Below are 19,846 nucleotides of genomic sequence, written 5' to 3'. Positions count from 1 at the left end.
TAGCCCAAAGGCTGTGCTTTCCTTGTCCGTCATTGAGAGTATGTAAAAGCTACTTATTTGGATCTCTGTTTTTTATGCCTTCACTGCAGATGAGTGGCTTTTTTAGAAAGCATAGAACAGTGGTTCTCAACCTTTTTTGCTCCATTCCCCCCTTTCACCGTTGTTCAGAATATAATTCCCCCCTTCCCAAGATAGTCTCACATAGCGTGTTGACGTTTCGCGAGTGACGGTGGTGTTTCTCGTGAGAGAAAAATTTCTTAGTTTATATTATAACAGAATTTCTTGGAGCACTTTCTGGTCGTTAAATAATAATTTAATTTTGCAAATGAAAATAATGCTGCATGTTCAAGAATCGATTTTAATCTGTGACATTCAATAAACTTTATTGAATGTCGCAGATTAATTTAAAAACATACTACAATTTTACAGATTGTACATAATCTACAGGACATCACACTTTGCTGAACAGTGGTCCCAATTCCCCCCCGGAACCCTAAAATTCCCCTCCGGGGGGGAATTCCCCCCTTGTTGAGAACCCATGGCATAGAAGTTTTTCTAGTTTTTCCTTGCCATTTCTCATCCTGGTACTGAAGGATCTGTTCGTAACTGTCAGAAGGAAGCTTTATCCCTATGTGAAAATATGTTTGCTAGGGTTGTTGGTGTTGAAGTGCAGCTAAACTACTATAAATAGAATCTATTTGTAGTTAAAGGCACATAACAACAACAACAAAATAAGGCCTTCTGGAATCTGTTTCTGGAATTATTTTTTCCCTAATGGAAATTGTGTATTTGTTGGTTATAAAATCCATAGGGCACTCTACTGATATGTGCATTCAGAAGCTTGAAAGCTACCATTTTGTTGTAGAAGTTTTTGGTAACTTCGTCTATCTAAATAATTTGCCTATTCTGAAATGAATCATACTGATATTGTTACAGTTTAGCCTAATTAGTACAGTAACAGCTGCTGTGAATGGGTCACTCTGTTTGTGTAGAAATGGGACATGCTTCTTCCTAGTCTCTGCATCTCATGGCCATTGGGACTCATGGTTTGCCAACCTTTTTTTTCTGCATACTTGTATATGCTTTATCTGCCAAGTGAGGATAATGCATCCTGCATCTGATGAAGTGGGCTCAATGCAAAAACATACCACAAGAAAACTTTTTCAAAGATGCCACCACTCTTGATTGTTTTAGTATAGCATAGACTCCCAAGTCCAAGACCTCCTGCTAGCTAGGGTATGGAATAAAAGCCTATCACTTTCTCTTAATGTGCTCTGCTCAACTGACAGGATCAATTCAATTTCACTGTCTCATCTCTTTCTTGTAAACACCTATGGTCAAAAAGAAGGAGTTCCTCTCAGTTCCCTTCTCCCTGCTGGCAGTTTGAGAAGTCTCATCAGATCATAATGTTAATGTTTGAGCACTGGATTGCACTTAAGGACAGCACTTACACTTGCACAATTTTTACTGATTGCCTCCCAACCTACTGTAGACTTTCCATAGTGTTCTGGATGGTCTCTAACCCTCAGAAGAAGCTTTTAGATGGGGGCTGCAGGAAGATGGGGATAAGTGAAAATTGGATTACCTGATTTGAATGATAGCAAGTGTTTTCCACTAGCAAAAAGCCACCTTGGAGACAAACCATTGCATTTATTTAATGGAGCTTTTACTTGAACAATGAGGAGCTAGATTGTCATGCTAACAGGAGTTGCACTATCTTGTAAAGAAAAAGAAAGTGTAGTTGGAGGACAGAAATGTGTAAAGTAGTGTTTTAGCTTGAAAACTTTAGTTGCATAGCAAAATTATGACACTGTTCCAGGTTTGGTTGAACTGCAGTATTTGTGCTGCAGTCTTTTTATTTAAAAACAACAACAAAACTGTTTTACTAAATTGTTGATTCAAAGGAATCTATAATAAATATTTGTTTCCCTTTGTGTTGCTCGCTCTGAGCACAAATACACCAATAATAGCAGGTAGAAGAGAAGTTACCTTGGTTTACCTAGAATTAAAAGAAAACTAGAGAAGAATTATGCACCCACGCTAAATAATAATTAGTATACATGATAAGAGTAAATGCTTTAAATAGAATATTTTACAAAATAAAGTTTGGTTTCTCATAACATGAGTGTAGTTTCCCTTCTGAAATAGTGTTTAGTACCATGTCTACTTCAAAAGACAGTGCACTTAACATTTCCTTTTAACATGAAATGCTTGGTTTTCTGCAATAATTTCCTCCACCTTTATTTATATCTTTTCTCCCTTCTTAATATCTTCACTTAGGTTAATTTTAACCTATGATGTCATTGATGACTCTCTAAGATAATAGAATCCATAGCTTGTACTTAACCATCAAAGAAATTGCAGGTTTTGGCTTGTGAACCTAATATCAAGTTAAGGCTCAAAGTGCACACATACCATATAGATACATCTCAGCCTATTGAAAACAGTGATATGGGTTTTCCTTTGCAAATTAGAGTAATTTGAATAGGGTACTTTGCTTCTGAAAAAAAATTAAGTTTCCATTGGAAACTTCTGATGCCCAGAGAGTTGTATAATTTAGCATGTTTATTTTACTTGTATTTAATAAATAAAGCTGAAATGGAAATGGACTGCCTTCAAGTTGATTCCAACTTATGGGCGACCCTATGAATAGGGTTTTCATGGTAAGCGGTATTTAGAGGGGGTTTACCATTGCCTTCCTCTGAGGATGAGAGGCAGTGACTAGCCCTAGGTCACCCAGTGGGCTTCATGGCTGTGTGGAGATTCGAACCCTGGTCTCCCAGGTCGTAGTCCAACACCTTAACCACTACACCACACTGGTTCTCCAATAAATAAAGCTAAAAACCTTAAAACTACCAAATGTATCTAATACTGTATTTGCAATTGGCATCAGTTCATTGTTACTACTAAGCTAATGAAATGGAAAAATTTCCACTGGAAAATTTTGTGTCTCATATCACTGTTTCAGTGCCCCCTATTTTGTGGTGAACTCTTGCAATTAATCTATTTCTGTACTTGGGTCAATAAATAATGACTAATACGATCTAAATAGCTTCTTGGTTTCATAAAAACAGGTTGTGATAAATTCATAATATTTTGACCATCCTGCCATAATCTCTGTGATAATTCAGTCCAGTGCATTGATTAAACATTTCAATGGTCTTTAAAGCTTATATTTGATTTTCTTCATGTTAAGAATGTGCATCATACAAATTTATTATGAACTGCATACAGGAGGCTAATTTTGAAGAAGGGGGAAAGTAGCTTCCTTAGTTGAGGGAGAAAATTAACAGTGCAACCCTATGCATGTTTACCGTACTTGGAAGTAAGTCCTGGTATGTTCAGTGGGCTTCACTCACTAGTAAGTTTGTTTGGAATTGCACCCTTAAGCTGCAATCTGAAACACTTACTAGGAGTAAACCTGTTCAACATGGTGGGACTTCCTTCTGAATAAGGGCTGTACAGTTAGGGTTGCATCCTGACTCACTCAAATTAACGAATCTGTTATTCATGTCCATTATTTTCAATGGGTGAATAGGACTAACATCAGATACAACCCTTAGTATCCATAGAGCTGATTTTAATCACATTGGAGCTTGCTGCAAATAATTCCTGTTTGTTACAGAGACCCCAAAATAAATGTTTTCCTCTGACTGGAAGAAAGCTCCGCTCTGATTTCCTTTAAGAAACTTTTCCTTAACCCCCTTCTCTTGTCTCTAACATTCATTGCTAATATATTTCCAATCTATCATCCACTGGTGCATTCTAAGCAACTATTTGGGAATCATTCTTGTACTGTACAGTAGGGCCCCACTCATATGGCGGGTTACGTCCGGACCCCCGCCAAAAAGCAAAACTGCTGAAAAGCGGAACTCATTGAATAGAATGGTGTGTGATGCCCGAAAGCCGCCGTAAAAGCAGAACAAGCGCCGTATGAGTGGGGCTTTAGTCTAATTGAGACGGCCACATTAGCGAAGCGCTGTAAAGTGGGGCCTTACTGTACAAGGCTAGTGGTTCTACCACTATCTTCTCAATGAATGTGGTGAGATAGTTCCCATGACATAATTTAGACTTTAAAACAATCAGTTACAGTATTGACATTTTAAATCAGACTGGCCACACATATCTTTAATATCATGAGATAGTAGTGGTATTAATACAAGTGTTTTCTTACTTTGGAAAGTCTTAATACATTCTTAAAAGCAGCTGTGGATTTCTATGGTATTGGTTGCATTGTATAAACAAACTTCCTTTCATTGGCTTTTACCTTAAAAATTTGGATGTTGGAGTGCTTCTTTCACAAATATTTGCCACAAGATTTCCCAAAACATTACCTAGAAATCTTTCCTAATCACACTACCCATTGTATTCTGGATTTTTTTAAAAGCAACAATATTTCCATCAGAAATAAGAGAATCTTTTTAAACTTGCAAGGGGAATTCAGGATTTTTCTGATCTTATAATCATCCACTGGAATCTAATTCTCTTGACTTCTATGGAATTGCTTCAGATTTATGAAGGTACAGTTGACATTTGAGTTTGGTCACAGTAGGCTATTGTCTATATTCTTTTAGTAACACATACCTTCCTAAATTAATGCACTTCCATGTTCAGAGAAGGTCTTTCCAGTGAACACTTCAACGCTGTTTCTGAGTTCTTTTTCAAGTCATTTCTGTTTTGTTGATGGTGTAGCTTCCTACCGTAGGTAATTCAGCAAAAGGCTACATGCAGAGCAGCTGTCAGTTCCCTTTTGAAGTTGATAGGAATAACTGCAGCGAAAACTGGTGCCGCAACTGAGAAGATATTGGTTTATGTATACATTTCATAAACTGTACAATAGAAATTTCCTCTTCAGAGTTCTATTGGGATTTTTATGTCTCTTTTTAAAATTATTTATTTTTTAAAAAATGGTTCAAGATTCCACCATTTGACTTCTGCAACTTCAACATTCCCTTTTCTTCCTTTAAGAATTAATCACAAAAGCAAAATAAAAGTTAGTTAACATAAATTCTCTTTTCAAGTCTATCTGTAGCAGAAAACACTTGAGTGATGGGTTTTATTATGTAGTGTGTGAGTGTGTGTGTATGGAGTTGCCTTGGAAAGTAAACAACCTAATCATGTAATGCTGGTTGTGTGTGTGTGTGATGGACGTAGCTGGAGCCTGAATAGGTGGGGAGCAATCAAACTGTCTGGAAAGCCCGACTCTGAGCAGGCACCATGGTTGGTGTGGCTTCTATCTTCATCAAATTGGAGTGATTAATTTTCTTTGGCTCAATTTCCCTGCCACCTATTTCCACCTGGCTGTGTTGTGTCGGAGTTATATGAGGGGTTGCCTCCGTTGATAATGTCTGTTGGCTGCGGGAGGCACTGTTTGCTGTTGATCTAGTTGAGGAAGAACCAGAATGTGAACTTCTGGAGCCAGAAGAGGAAGAGCCAGGCTTGACTAATCGGGCTTTTGGTGCCTCTGCATCTTCTCTGTAATCAAAAGAAGCAATATGATTAAAAGTACTAAATAGTAAGCACCAGACACATTCATACACCATTAATTTCTAGATGTCTGAGAAGTTCAACAAGGTTTTAAATTGTTAAATATTCAGCAGTATTTATTACATGGCTTTGTGCCATTCACAATGTGAAAAGAAGCAAAATGCTTTTTAAAATAGCTTACTTATATTACAATACAGTGGTTATTGGTTTACTCTTTATTCAAATGATTCTATTACCATTCTAAGGAATTCACAGTTTGGATGCAAAATATAAAACCAGGAAAGTTTGCATGATCACACTACAGCAATTATTAGCAGGATTATGTATTGCATGGGGAGTGGGGAAAATCATATAAGGGGTAAGATGTTCTTTCAGGTGTCTTAGTCCTAAGCTGTATAGGGTTTTGTACACCAAAACCAGAACCTTGAACTTGGCCCAATATAATGTATAAGGGTTATCACCAGCAAAATCGACTTGATGTTGTTTTACTTGTATTGGTTGCTCTGGTGTGATGCGCTTTAGTTCTGTCTTGGTATGCGTCACATTCTAATTTCAAGCAGCCAGTTGTACTAGAACATCATGCCACTTCTAGCCCCGTGGCCTTTATAGTTATCATTTTAATTCAAAACATTCGTGTTTGGCACTGCTGTGCTGTGTCAGTACTACATTGGGTCAATCCTATATTGTGCAACAACCACCAGGACCAAAAAAATGCCTAAAGAACTACCATACTGAGTCAGATCAGTGGTTCATCCAGTCCATGGTTTGTTACCTAGTAAGACCAACAGGGAAAGTTTGAAATGAAGTTGAAAAAAACACAGTTGAGCAATCTAGTTTCCTGATATTTGCTTCCAGTAGCTAGAGATTTGGGGTTCCTTAAGCATGCAGTTGTATTCCCTAACTACATTAATGGCAATTGATTGACAAATACATAATTGTACTTCTAGGCTACAATTGGAAAATCATCACTCTAACATAATCCACTAAGAGACCCTTGTCTTTTGAAAGTACCTCTGAAGTGCTTTAAAACATGGTTTAAACCTTCAGGGTGATAAGACTTGAAGGACTTCTTCACACTTGACCAAAGTTGCAATACTACTGCAAAGTGCTGAGGCAGACTATGTCAATAAATCATTTGTTGGTTTGTGATCTAACCCTTATTAATTTAGTGGAGTCAGATGTGGAACCGGACCTACTTGTTGCAGCTTGAAACTGGGTCACAGAGTGTTTTCAGTCCTTATGACATCTCTGGACATGTTGGACAAATCTGGTGTGCATTGTGTTGCTGATAAATAATGTGATTGTTGTCTAGAATTTATTTGTGTACATTTGTATCCCATTCTTCCAAGCTGTGAAGGTGTGAGTTGCCAGAGGTCATCTAAGTAAGCTTCATAGACGAATGGGAAATTTAGCCTGGGTTTCCCCCTGCAGTGAAACCTATTGCACTAGCACTGTACTAGTTCTTCAATCTATAGACTCATTCCTCCCTCCCTCAATCATTCATGTTTTTTCTTGTCTTTATTTTTTTTGTCCTATATAAAATTCTCAAAGTAGTTCTGTGTGCTTCTGTTGTGTCCTACACCCTCCAATCTGTTCCTATATAATTAATCTTGATGCCCTGTGTGGTGGCTTTCAGGTATAGGGATTGGCAGTAAAGTAAAAGAAACGTTTCTACAGATACTGAGGCTGAACAGAAGATGAGCAAGGGGAAGTAGAAAGCAAGGGACAGGAAAAAGTGACATACAGGAAAATACTCAGTATCTTAGTGCTGGAACTTAGTAAGAGAAACAGGTTTAACAAAGTAAGAGATATACTTAAGGGTTTTTTTTAATAACCCAATGACCTGTCAAAGAGCACAGAGATCAGCTTCACATTTGGATTATAAAGAGAGTAAATGGCTATTGTGAGTCATGAGGGCAGGGCAATCTTAAAGGCTGCAGGATTCACACTCCCCCTCCCCACCAGGGCATAGCCTGCTGAATCATGCTGTTCACATACTTCCTTTAAACACTCCACAAAGAAAGTTCAGGAAAGATCTAGTAAGGCTAATATACTAGAGAGAGCAACATACACAAAGGTTATTGTCATCTGTCAGTTCTTGAAAGTGTATGCCGTTTTCCAAGAATCCAAATGGATAAGTACTTCATAATAGTGACAGAAATAATATAAAAATAATATTTAATATGCCACTTCAAAAAAATTATCTAAAAGGTTCACATAAAACAATAAATATACAAAATATAATAAAATACAATTACAGATTCAGATCACAAGCACAATTGTATAGCTGGATAAGCTTAGTGTGAACTGGATAATTCAGCTCTGGGAAATGCAGGTGTAAGCTCTTTGTATAAAGAAAAGCTGTAGGGGGACAGGGGAGAGCAAAGATACTGTTTTCTACATGTGGGTTTGCTAGGTGCTTTTCAGTGATTCTGTAACTGTCTTCAAAGATTTTTTTTTTTAGTATTTCTCAAATGGTGGGCCAGGGTCCACTAGTGGGTTTCTGCCCACTTTCAGGTGGGCCTCAGTGCCATAACATGCCCAGTTCCTGACCATGCTATAGCTTTTTGACTGCGCAATGCCAGTACTGCGTGGGACCGCAATATCTTGTGGAACGCCTCTCCCGCTATGAACCGACCCGGTCACTTCGCTCAGCATCTAAGGGCCTCCTCCGGGTACCAACCCATCGGGAAGCCCGGAGGACAGTTACTCGATCTAGGGCCTTTTCTGTAGTGGCCCCCGAACTGTGGAACAGCCTCCCCGAAGAAGTACGCCTGGCGCCAACGCTTCTATCTTTTCAGCGCCAGGTTAAGACCTGGCTATGCTCACAGGCATTTTAAGCGTTTAATGTTATAACTTTAAATCTTTTATTTTTTTGTTTGCTGCTTATGTTTACTGTTGGTAGGTTGATTTTACTGTGATATTCTGTATTTTAACCTTTTTGTACACCGCCCAGAGAGCCACTCACTATGGGCGGTTTATAAATGAAACAAACAAACAAACAAACAAATAAATAAATAAATACTAACAACTTTCTACTTTGTGAGTAAAGGGGAAAGGGGAGGGAGCACTTCCACCTTTAAAGGGAAGAGTTCAGATGAGGTGCTGAATGAAAATCGAAAGGGAGAAAAAGTTAGTATCTTTTAAACAGGAAACTGGGAATAGTAAGGAATGGGATAAGAGAGGGAAGTTGTAATAGGAGGAAGTGAATGTAAAAGGAGGAATTAAAGTCAGTTGGGGGGAAATAACTTAGATGTTAAATGTGAAGAAGAGAAGAAATTACAGGAGATGAGTAAGAACAGTTTGATAGGCATGGTGGAGATGGGAAAATATATGCAGTAAATGTAAAAGCCCTCTGTACTCAGAGCACCTAGACCAGCAAATTCTTCCTAAAATTGGGAACAGAATCAAAATACTTCCACAGCTAAAGTCTGCATTATAATTGGGGGAAATTGAACACCTTGCCACAAGAAAAATGATTTGGCTAAGAATTTAGTAATTTCTGAAGAGGGATTAGATAGCAACAGCAAATGAAGTCAGTAGTTGCAGCTGATTATGACAAACTCCACCTCCCTGTGCCACCATTTTGTGACTGACTGCTCCTGCACCATCATTTTGTGATTGGTGGGCCTCAGTAATTTTCATCCCTCTCAAGTGGGCCCTAGGGATAGAAAGTTTGAGAACGCTTGGTCTACAGCTGTATTTAAATAATGTACAAATGAATATTAAATTTATGCCACAGTACTTTTGTAAGGCTTTAAAGACAACAAGCCCCCCTCACCTTAATGTGGTGAGAGGGTTTGAGCGTGTTGAAGAAGCTGAGAGCAGTGCCATCAGGAGTCTAGACCAGGCTAGACTGCTTGCTAGCAGGGGCACCTAAGGCTGAATGGTGAAAGCTGAGACACCAGCATCCAGACTCAAAGGAAGGCATTGGTCAACCACCTCTGAATACCTCTTACTATGAAAAGCCTATGAACAGAGGTGCTATTGGAGGTTGCTGATTCATAGGGGCGCCATAAGTCATAATTGACTTGAAGGCATATAACAACAACAAAGACCACAAGACCCTCTCTGTCTCTCGGTACGACCATCAGCCCAGCTCTTGTTACTGACAGCAGCTCTCCGAGGTCTGAGGTAGAGATCTTTCCCAGCACTGCTTCCTAAAGCCCTTTTAAATTGTGCCAGTGATTCAATCTGGGATCACATGCAAATGATGTGCTCTGTCATTGAGTGATATCCTGTCCCTCTTCTGTCAGTTCTGAGATTATTCTGTGACAGAGAAAAGACATTGGCGTTTGTTTGGTCTTTGGAGAGGCTCAAGTAGAGGTGCTATTGAGATAATTACCTGATTTCATTTGGGGTCTCTTCTTCGTATTTCTTCTTCTCTTTCCTCTTGATTGTCAGCCACACAGCCAAGAAAACTAGGGAGGGCCCTCCCATGACTCCACAAGCTGCTCCAGCAACTATGCCAAAATTTCGTGCATCTGTTAATTCATAAATGCATACTATGCTATATTTGCCAAAGAACAAAATATTTTGCCTTGTGTCCCTTTCACAGAGCCTCCATGCAACAAAATCCGTTTTATAGGAGGCCCAAATGAGGTTCTATTCTTGTGCCAAAAGATGATAATAACATATTCTAATTGCTATAGCGCACTGCATAAACTCTGTAATCCAAGTTAAACCTTATTACCTGTTCCATGTTGAATGATCCCTTATTTACATTTTCAGTTATTTTGGGGAAGTACAGTCTAGATAATGCCATCTTGGCCCACGTCTGGCTTAAAGAGGTGAAATTTAAGTCAGAGTACTTTCACACAGTACTGTAAATGTTTTTTTAATAAATATGTATTTTATTACTGTATTTTTAATTTTTAAATCACTTCAGGACTTTTTCTTGTGAGAAGTAATTCATAAATTTAATAAACAAAACTAGCTTGAAATACTGGCTGGTTTCATGACAGCAGCAAGTTTCCATCTTAAACATGCTTTCAGATAAATGTTCATACTGTCCGTAAAGGTGTGACAATGTATTCAAGATGTACATTTTTATATTTATTTCAGTACATGCTATAAAGTCTGTGATAAAGTATCCAAATGTATTATGGCTGTACAATTATGTTGTTGTACCCCTTCCTGTTGTTCCTCACAGACCATTAATTGCCCTGGATGCAGTTAACCTTAATCTGCCATTCTTTTGGCATCGTGCATAATGGTTGCCAGGCACAGGCTAAAAGAGTTCCATTAATATTTATTAACTAGTCCATTCTACTACAGTAGATATTTCCAACCCATTTATTACTTGATTGGATATTTATGTATTTATTACATTTGTATCCTGCTTTTCTTCCATCAAGGAACTTGGAGTGGTTCCCAAGCAGTCCTCCATTCAGTCATTGATCAGATTCAGACCTGCTTATCTTGAGCAAGGTGGCTGTATCACGTGTCCTCAGACCATGCCCTGGGACAGTAATAGTCTGATGAGAGAGATCATCCTGCTCATGAGAGATTGCTGTGTATTTCTTAAACCTTCAAGTGCAACTTGATACTTGTAAATAAGAGTCAGCTTTGAGACCAAATATTCAAGTGTTCAGCACCCAAAGGAGAACATTTGGCGCTCATATTGTTATCTTTATCCATATTTTTAGGCATCCATATGTATTTATAATCAAATAAACCTGAATCATTAGTTCAAGGAACAGACATCGTATGTCTGGTGAGCCATGTGTGAGTCTAGTATGTTTACTACCAGTAGTAGCCCACGTAGTGGGACACAGCCATGGAGCTGTCCTGACATTGGCAGTGTTGCAGTTTTCTGGACAGGACTGGAGTGTAGTAGGGTAGTGATGTGGTCAGGGCTGTGTGGGTGCACTGGTGGAGCCAACCCAGTACTTCTGCTGGTAGCCCAGGAAGCCCTGATCTTGCTGCCTGTCCACCACACAGCTGTCAACTTTTTTTTAAAAGGGTTGTATCCAGTATTAGTCCTACTCAGAATAGACTCAATGAATGGATATGGCTAACTTAGGTGGTTAATTTCAATGGGTACTCTGAGTAGAATTTAGTTGGATACAACTCAAAGTCTACTCCTCACGGTTGCACAAGTAGTGTGTGTATGATGGTAAAGACTTGTATAAAGCATGCTTGTCTTATACTTATGTTATGGGGAAAATGAAATTTTAAAAAAGAGGGTTATATTCAGCTAAGTCCAACCCAGCATAGACCCATTTCAATTAATCTAAATGAGTCATGTCTATTAATTTCAGTGGGCATACTCTGAGTAGCCACTCTGAATACCACCCGGAATATGTTGAATACCACCCGGAATATGTTGGTCATTGGTTAAACTGGCTAGGGGAAGCTTTGTGACCCAAAGTATGTTGATCATTAAGTGCCTAAGGATGAAAGCAAACCTCATTTGTTATTGTTACACCTCCCCCCATAGTTTGTACTCAGCTTTTGGTAATAAGTATATTTTTGCTCCCTAGAAAAATATAAATTTCTTTCTGCCTTCCTTAAATCAAAACTGAGGCTCAGAATAAAATTATGCAGGTGCATAATTCAAAAATGGGGCCTTTGTTTCAAAATCCACTGTTCATTCATGAAAACAAGAAACTGTTTAGAGACGGAAGTGAAAATACCTAGTATAAATTATCACATACTTATAGGGACCCCAAAATGGGGGCCAGAGGGCCCCTAAAACTGATTGCGGGAGCCAAACCCCCTCAGGGATGATCAGACAAAAAACAAGTAGTACTCGAGGCTAACTGATAAAGGAGAAGGAGAGTATTTCTCCTAGAACCAATAACTGCCTGTAGGGTCTTGCTAACTATGCCTTGGGACCAAAGTTTAGCTGTGTAAGGTGAGAGTTACTAATTGGAAACAAGAGCGGATGGGTTACAGAGTTGAGGTTAAGAGTGAAGAGGCCAAACCCTGAACAGCAAGCTTCTGGTGCTTCTACTATCCTATAATAATCATGGACTATGTCTTTTTAGTACAGCTGGGGTTTCTTTTGAATTTAATTTTTAAAAATTGAATATTGGATGGCTTTGAGCCCCCCATCTGCCAACCTTAAAAATGCATTTGAGTCCCAGCATACTTACACTGCACAGTCACTTTTACATCACAACTGTTTTGTCCTGCTTCATTAGAGGCAGTACACTGGTACAACCCTGTTGCCATTGTTGTGAGATTCTTCATCAGAATTTGTGCAGGATTGGAAAAATCTGGAGGGGGGGAAATCAAGATTACATGAATTAGATACGATAAGGATACATTGTTTAAACTGAAATTTGCTATTACAAATGCTGTGATGGCCACCAACTTCCTTGGTCATCTTGTATGATACTAAGCAGTAAATTACAGGCTGATTTCAAGATATTCTGCTGTAATTGATAACGCTTTCCAAATCCCACTAAAGATTTGGGCTGGATGAGGGCTAATAAACTGAATTTGAATCCTGGCAATCCTGTGAATTGGATTGTTTACCTGTTTCTTTGCATTTTTGGTTATAATGTATATAGATTTTTCTTTTTTTGTAATTTTTTTTTGTATTTTTTGTGGAAACCGCTTAGGGATTTTTGGATATTAAGAGAGAGAGAGAGAGAGATAAGGGATGGGCTTTGCTGCCTAGTTCCAATCTGCTTGTATTCTGATAGTCCGTCGTTCAATCCTGATCTGCTTTTTTTTGTTCCCCACTTGCTTTTGCACTTGCTGATTTGATCCACTGGTGTGTGTTTTTGGGCGGTGAAAAAAAAGCACATAAATTTTAAGATAAATTCTTATGTAAATCCATGGAAATTAATGGATAATAGCAATTGTAATTATGAAGATAATTACTTGAAAATGGGGGGGGGGGAAGTGTGCTGACAACTGTAGCCCACAGTGCTGATCCCAAAAGACAGCAGACTCAGATTCAGCCAAAATCCGGTACTAAATCCAATTTAGCTGATATTCTCCCCCATCTCTAATATAAATATACACTCACACCTTTTAAAGCTCTGACAAGGGAGTAAAAGTACTCTACATGTCAAGACTTTTAGCTTTTTGTATGTGTGCTGAACAGAAGAACCAGCAACTTTCCCTGCTTCTGATGGCTGCCCTGATGAGCAGCCACAAGACAAACTTTACTGAGGATGATTCTCTAAGTTAGTGGGTGAATTTGAAGTAGCAATGACTTACTGATATGTGCTATGGGTGGCAAGGACCCAACTTTTCCGTCCTCATCTATACGCTGCCATATGTACATTATGGGTTTAGTGCCAGAGACTGTATTGCAGTGTAAACTGATTTCCCTTCCTTCAGACATCTCTCCTTCTTGCCAGCATTTGGGTTTGGAAGGTTTCTCTGGGAATAGGGAAAAATATATGAGATTGCCTCTGTAATTGTAATCCAGAGTAAGATAGTATTCAGCCAAAAAACTCTTAGTGTTTATTTTCAACAACTTCATAGCAGCCTTACCCAGAACCTTCAGGGTGATATGGGTCCACTCATACTGCCCGGCATTTTTAACTTTGCATGTGTATTGCCCAGCATCGCTTGGCTGCAGGAAAGAAATCTCCAAAGAGGCATCTCCACTCAGGTAATTGGAGGCAAATGAAACACGACCCTTTTGTTCTTCATTTGTGCCAGTGTAGATGTTGCCTCCCGAGTAAGTTATCACCTGAGAGGTGGAGAAAGTCATTTATTAGTTACCTTGTCCCTCATTTTGCCACTGCTCACCTAGGGCCAAAACAGAGAGGTTCTGTCCTTGGATTCACCTTCATAAATAAGTCAGAACTATTTTGTATTAGCAAAAACAGTGTAGTGTTTGGCTTTGTGTTTTACAGAAAGGCTTGTTGAAAAAGGGAGCATCTGGGGCAGTTGGAGCATAAATGCTATAGGGCATAAGATGCTTTCTTGTCCCAGATCATGTTCTTTGTCTAACTCCAGTGTTGTCTGGTCTGATTAGTAGTGGGTCTCCAGGCTCTCACAGTAGCCTTTCCCATCACCTGCTACATATTTACAATAGAAGGATAGTGGTGAACTAGGGAACTTTCAATTTCAGGTTTTGGACATACCACTTTGGGGTCAGCTTCGGAATCCTTTAGCAACCATTCTATGTCTAGGCTTGTTGGCTCTGGGAGGTACAGTCGATGATGACAGGGCAGAGTAACGTTTGCTTCAGCCACCCTCTTAAATTCTGTCTGAGCCTGTGACATCCATGTAGAACAGGATGCTGAAAGAGAAAGATCAATCAAGATGTTGCCAATGAACATGGCCCAATAAATTGTTCTATGGTATATAAGCTGCTTTGAATTGATCCGGAAGAGCAGATGTAAATATTTAAAACAATATTATTCCCATACTACAAATGGCAACTGAAATTTGAGAGATCACGAGGTCACACTGAAGTGGAATCTGAATGCATACATCACTTTGTCCATACTGGCTTTTATGTATATCTTTTTTTCCTGGAATGCTGAGGCTCTTGTATATTTGATAAAACAGAGTTACAGCATGTGTGGATACTTGTGTAGAATTAAGAAATGAATAATTTTATTGAGTTGGTGAGTATGGTATGCATAGCTTTTTTGCTTTTATTTTAATTAAATTGAGTATAGAATATATTAGATTTCTAATGTATATGTATTTGCTTTTTATTACATTAGGTTTGACTTGGAGGGACAGTCTTGCAATGCTCACAGAGCTGGAGAGTATCTTCTCTATATATTTTGGGGTGGCATTCAGGAAATCTCCAGATCTTATTTCTGTAGTTTTAAATGGAGTTGTGCTGTGAATTGTATTGTTATATACACTTATGCTGAATTGTATAGCTGCTGTTTGTACATTGACTGACCACTGAAGAAGACTTTGTCGAAACACATTTACTCATATGTTTTGATACTGTATTTCAGGAGTTGTTTTTGTATACACTGGTTATATTGACTCTTGCTCGTTCAGCTATGACAGATGTGTACATGTTATTCACATGTTTTAAATTTTTTATAAAGCATCCACATCCATATCATAGGCAGTTTTGAGTCTGATGTTTTGGTTCCCAGTTCCTTGTTTTTCCAAATTCCAGTTTGTTGGGATATACTTTTTGGTTTGTACTGGTAAATGACATTGCAGGCCCACTCGGAGAAGCCAGGGCTGAACCTGTGAGTTTCTGCATGCGACGGTGTTCTACGGCTGAGCCACGGCCCTTTCCCCAGTGCATGACGTGCTGCTCAAGTAGTGATGACTTTGATTGAACGCAAAGGTATTTATAATGACCATGTTTATGAATTGTGCGTGATTTAATGCAGCAGTCAAAACACTTCATTTGCTTCCCCTGAATAGTGAGTTGCTTTTGGGCTGATTAAGTATTTTAAATGCTCATTGCAACAGTCGTAGCTGTAGCTTGCCTCATACTATAGAAATTGCAGACCGAGATCTGCTTGTGTTTAGCTTCGCAATCTCTTGACAGAAACCCTGCCCCAGGGCAAGGGATTCTATTGTATTTATATATTTACTGGATTTCTTACCCGCTCTTTATCAAAAGGTCCAAGGGTAGGTTACGTGAGAGGAATTTGTAGCTGCACATGGGCAGAGTTGTCCTGGCAGCTTTTGTCCTGTTTCTGTTGGCAACAATTACACCCATGTCGTATATTGCATCAAGAAGCAGTGGAATGCCATGGAGCTAGCACTGAAGCCAATCCCCCCTGTAAGCTCCCTTTAGTGGCTTATGCCACTCTGTGGGTGGGACAGGAACCAACGTTTTAGGACTAGTGATTGATAAGGCTTTTGCTTACAGTTTTTAATCCAATAAAGGGTTTTTTAATTAAAATTTTCATTCTAAAAAAAGGAAGCTAAATAATTAAATGTTATGCAACTGATAATACTCCGTATATTTCCATTAAAATAATAATTGAAATTAATGGTCATATTAGCAGGCCTAGCTCTGTATACCTGATGCTTCCAGAGTTGGCCACTAGAGGGACTCAGATACTTAGGTGAAATTTAAGCTGAGAAAAAGTAAACTAGACAAAGCCAATATATATATATGATGCACCCTGCTTTGTGTGTGCTGTTTTTAAAAGATCACTTTAAAAAAAGAGAGTGAGAAGACACCAGTGATTGATTGTTTTAATTGTTTTTAACTGGCCATTTTTAGAGAAGGCATAAAAGAGGAGAGGCAAGTGAAAACTAAAAATAATGTCAGCCCATTCCATTACAATGATCTTACTTTTGAGATGTTGGTGTGTTCATAATGAGTTAATTCAAGCTTGATGGCTTTATCTAGCTTTTGACTCTCCTTTGGGTAAACAGGAATAATGAGAGTGACTGACACACACTAACAAATGTGCACACATTCTTGCATTCACCTTTTCAGGACAAATCCTAGCCTCTCTAGCATGCAGAAAGCCTGTATTGCCTGAAGAGCTGACTGCTGGCAAAATAGCAGTAGAAAACACCCCTGTTGTTATGTGCGTTCAAGTCGATTATGACTTAATGGCGACCCTATGAATTGATGACCCCCAATAGCATCTGTCATGATCCACCCTGTTCAGATCTTGTAAATTCAGGTCTCTGGCTTCCTTTATGGAATCAATCCATCTCTTGTTTGGTCTTCCTCTTCTACTCCCTTCTGTTTTCCCCAGCATTATTGTTTTTTCTAGTGAATCGTGTCTTCTCATTATGGGTCCAAAATATAACCTGTTTTATCATTTTAGCTTCTAGTGATAGTTCCGGTTTAATTTGTTCTGACACCCAATTATTTGTCTTTTTCACAGTCCATGGTATGTGCAAAGCTCTCCTCCAACACCACATTTCAAATGAGTAGATTTTTCTCTTATCCTCTTTTTCACTGTCCAATTTTCATATCCATACATAGAGATTGGGAATACCATGGTCAGAATGATCTTGACTTTAGTGTTCAGTGATACATCTTTGCATTTGAGGACCTTTTCTAGTTCTCTCATAGCTACCCTCCCCAGTCCTAGCCTTCTTCTGATTTCTTGACTATTGTCTCCATTTTGGTTTGTGCCAAGGTATTGATAATCCTTGACAAGTTGAATGTCTTTGTTGTCACCTTTAAAGTTACATAACTCTTCTCTTGTCATTACTTTTGTCTTCTTGACGTTCAGCTGTAGTCCTGCTTTTGTGCTTTCCTCTTTAACTTTCATCAGCTTTCATTTCAAATCATTACTGGTTTCTGCTACTAGTATGGTATCGTCTGCATATCTTAAATTATTGATATTTCTCCCTCCAATTTTCACACCTCCTTCATCTTGGTCCAGTCCCGCTTTCCGTATGATATGTTCTGCATATAGATTAAACAAATAGGGTGATAAAATACACCCCTGTCTCACACCCTTTCCGTTTGGGAACGCCCTAGTCCTTTACTTTACTGCATTATATTTATCAACAAAATGGGTAAATAAAATGATCCTTGGGTACGTTAATCCAATTATAAGTTGACAATATAATATTCAAATATTCAGGCCTTGCATGTTACAGTCTTCTCTCATGACTGTAGTACCCCAGAATGCACATTTATTTATTATAAAAATATTTGTATACCACAATTTCATAAAACATATCAAAGTGGTTTACAACAATTATAATACGATAAAAACCACACCAAAATTAAAACAGATCACCAGGTGACATAAGGTTTACTTGTTTGAAAATGAGTCACCATGAGAGCCCTTCATATTTGAATCTGATATTCTGGGAGAAGGAGAAACAAGACTGTTGTTTTGAATTACTTTTGTAAATACATTCTCACGATCTTAGCAGCTTTTTTTACTACCCCCCAAACATGCTTGTTCAATTTGTAAACTATATAAAATATATCATAAAATAAAATGCAACCCCTTGAAGATAATAATGTCTGTGCTGATTTGTTTGCTGACAGTCATCCTTTGGTTTCTCCAAAGAAACACAAATAGTTCCTCCAAGTCAGTGAAATTCTATCAAATAGCATACTACTTTTACACATGACATTGCATATTGATGTGCATGTTTTTCCCTATGGTTATGAGCTCAATCATATATGAGGAAGAACTTAGCTCTGAGTTGTATTGCCCTAACCCATTTCTGGTAGCTAAGCAACCCAGCTACCAGGGACCATATTCCCCACTGAGTTGGGCCTTGACTCACCATTTGGAGAAATCACTGTTTGCATATAGTAGTGAAACTGCCAAGATTTGGCTTCATGGATGGCACTGAGATAGAGAAGATTAAAATCAGTGGTACGCAGATTCATTTTTAAAGTATTTGCTATTTCTAAGAGTTGTACCTCAAGAGTGCAGAGTTCACCCAAAGGCCAAGTGTCATGGGCTTTTGAACTTGGTAACCCACCATCCCACCCTAAATAAGTACTGGTTGAAGGTAGGTTGGTTCACTCAAGTATAGCTCTTGTTCTTCAATTGGTGGCAATTGGGAAGTTGCAACCTTAAGATGTATGCAAAATTATAGTTTCTGCTTTGTCCACACCATTGTGATGGTGCAGATTCAAATATATTAAGGTAGTTTAAACTCAGAAACCAGGAGGTAAAAACTTCAGGTTTTTTTTTTCACCTATTGAAATTAATATCATTGTGATGAGCAGAGATGGAGGAAGCATGGTATTTCAAGCCACCATTGTTTTCAATATGTGGGGCAGGGGATTGGTTTTCTCCCCAACTGTGCCTCACATTGCAGTCCTTTTTTTCTGTGGCGCAGAAAACATAAACCAAGTCCTCTTCTGTCTGGATAGCTCCAACACTTCATCAGCATTGACCCACCCAAGATTTCATTTCTTGATCACATGTACTACACAGAATCTAGGAACTAGTGTGTGTATGTGTTCTTAGAATTCAACCAAATCATCATGCATACACCCAATTTTTTTTTTTTACAATAATTTTTATTCAAATTTTCATAAGACATAGAAAACAAAATCATAAAACATTCAAAGACAAAAAACAAAACAAAACAAAAATGATTAAACAAAAAAAATAAAATGTTGACTTCCCATTTGTCACATATCAAATCAGTTATAGGTCTACAATATATAACAATCCTGTCTCTTAAATCATATTATAAAATCACTTTCCTCCAGTAGTTATCTTAATTAATCATCAAATCTCATAAACATTACTTTATTCTTTCCACAAAAAGTCAAAGAGAGGTTTCAATTCTTTAAGAAATATATCTATCAATTTTTCTCCAAATAAACATGTCAATTAATCCATCTCGTTAATAATTATAATAATCTTATTGTCATAACCATAGTCCAAATAAACATTTCGATTAATCCATCTCATCAGAATCTGTTAGGTCCAATAATTTCAATAGCCATTATTCCATTATCCCTATTAGTTCCATCTTCCATCTTCAATAGTCCTGTTAA

General features: G+C 38.2%; 1 protein-coding gene across 3 annotated transcripts in view; it reads right to left on the bottom strand.

Annotated features, from left to right (window-relative positions):
- Positions 1–1,884: 1,884 nt before the first annotated feature.
- Positions 1,885–19,846, bottom strand: part of CLMP (CXADR like membrane protein) — a 65,741-nt gene continuing 47,779 nt past the window's right edge. For 2 of the 3 annotated variants that reach the window (XM_061593135.1, XM_061593133.1), the window contains 6 exons: positions 14,544–14,701; positions 13,945–14,146; positions 13,666–13,830; positions 12,588–12,710; positions 9,833–9,971; positions 1,885–5,475 (listed from right to left, as the gene is read on the bottom strand). In XM_061593135.1, the coding sequence (XP_061449119.1) occupies positions 5,181–5,475; positions 9,833–9,971; positions 12,588–12,710; positions 13,666–13,830; positions 13,945–14,146; positions 14,544–14,684 (1,065 nt within the window). In that variant the 5' untranslated portion in view covers positions 14,685–14,701 and the 3' untranslated portion in view covers positions 1,885–5,180. The remainder of the gene's footprint in view (positions 5,476–9,832; positions 9,972–12,587; positions 12,711–13,665; positions 13,831–13,944; positions 14,147–14,543; positions 14,702–19,846) is intronic. The other variant, XM_061593134.1, reaches the window with a different exon arrangement.

This window comes from Rhineura floridana, chromosome 12 (genome assembly GCF_030035675.1).
Source record: "Rhineura floridana isolate rRhiFlo1 chromosome 12, rRhiFlo1.hap2, whole genome shotgun sequence".
NCBI lineage: Eukaryota > Metazoa > Chordata > Lepidosauria > Squamata > Rhineuridae > Rhineura > Rhineura floridana.
The sequence above is the reverse complement of the archived record's forward strand: the minus strand, read 5'-3'. Positions and strand labels throughout refer to the sequence as shown.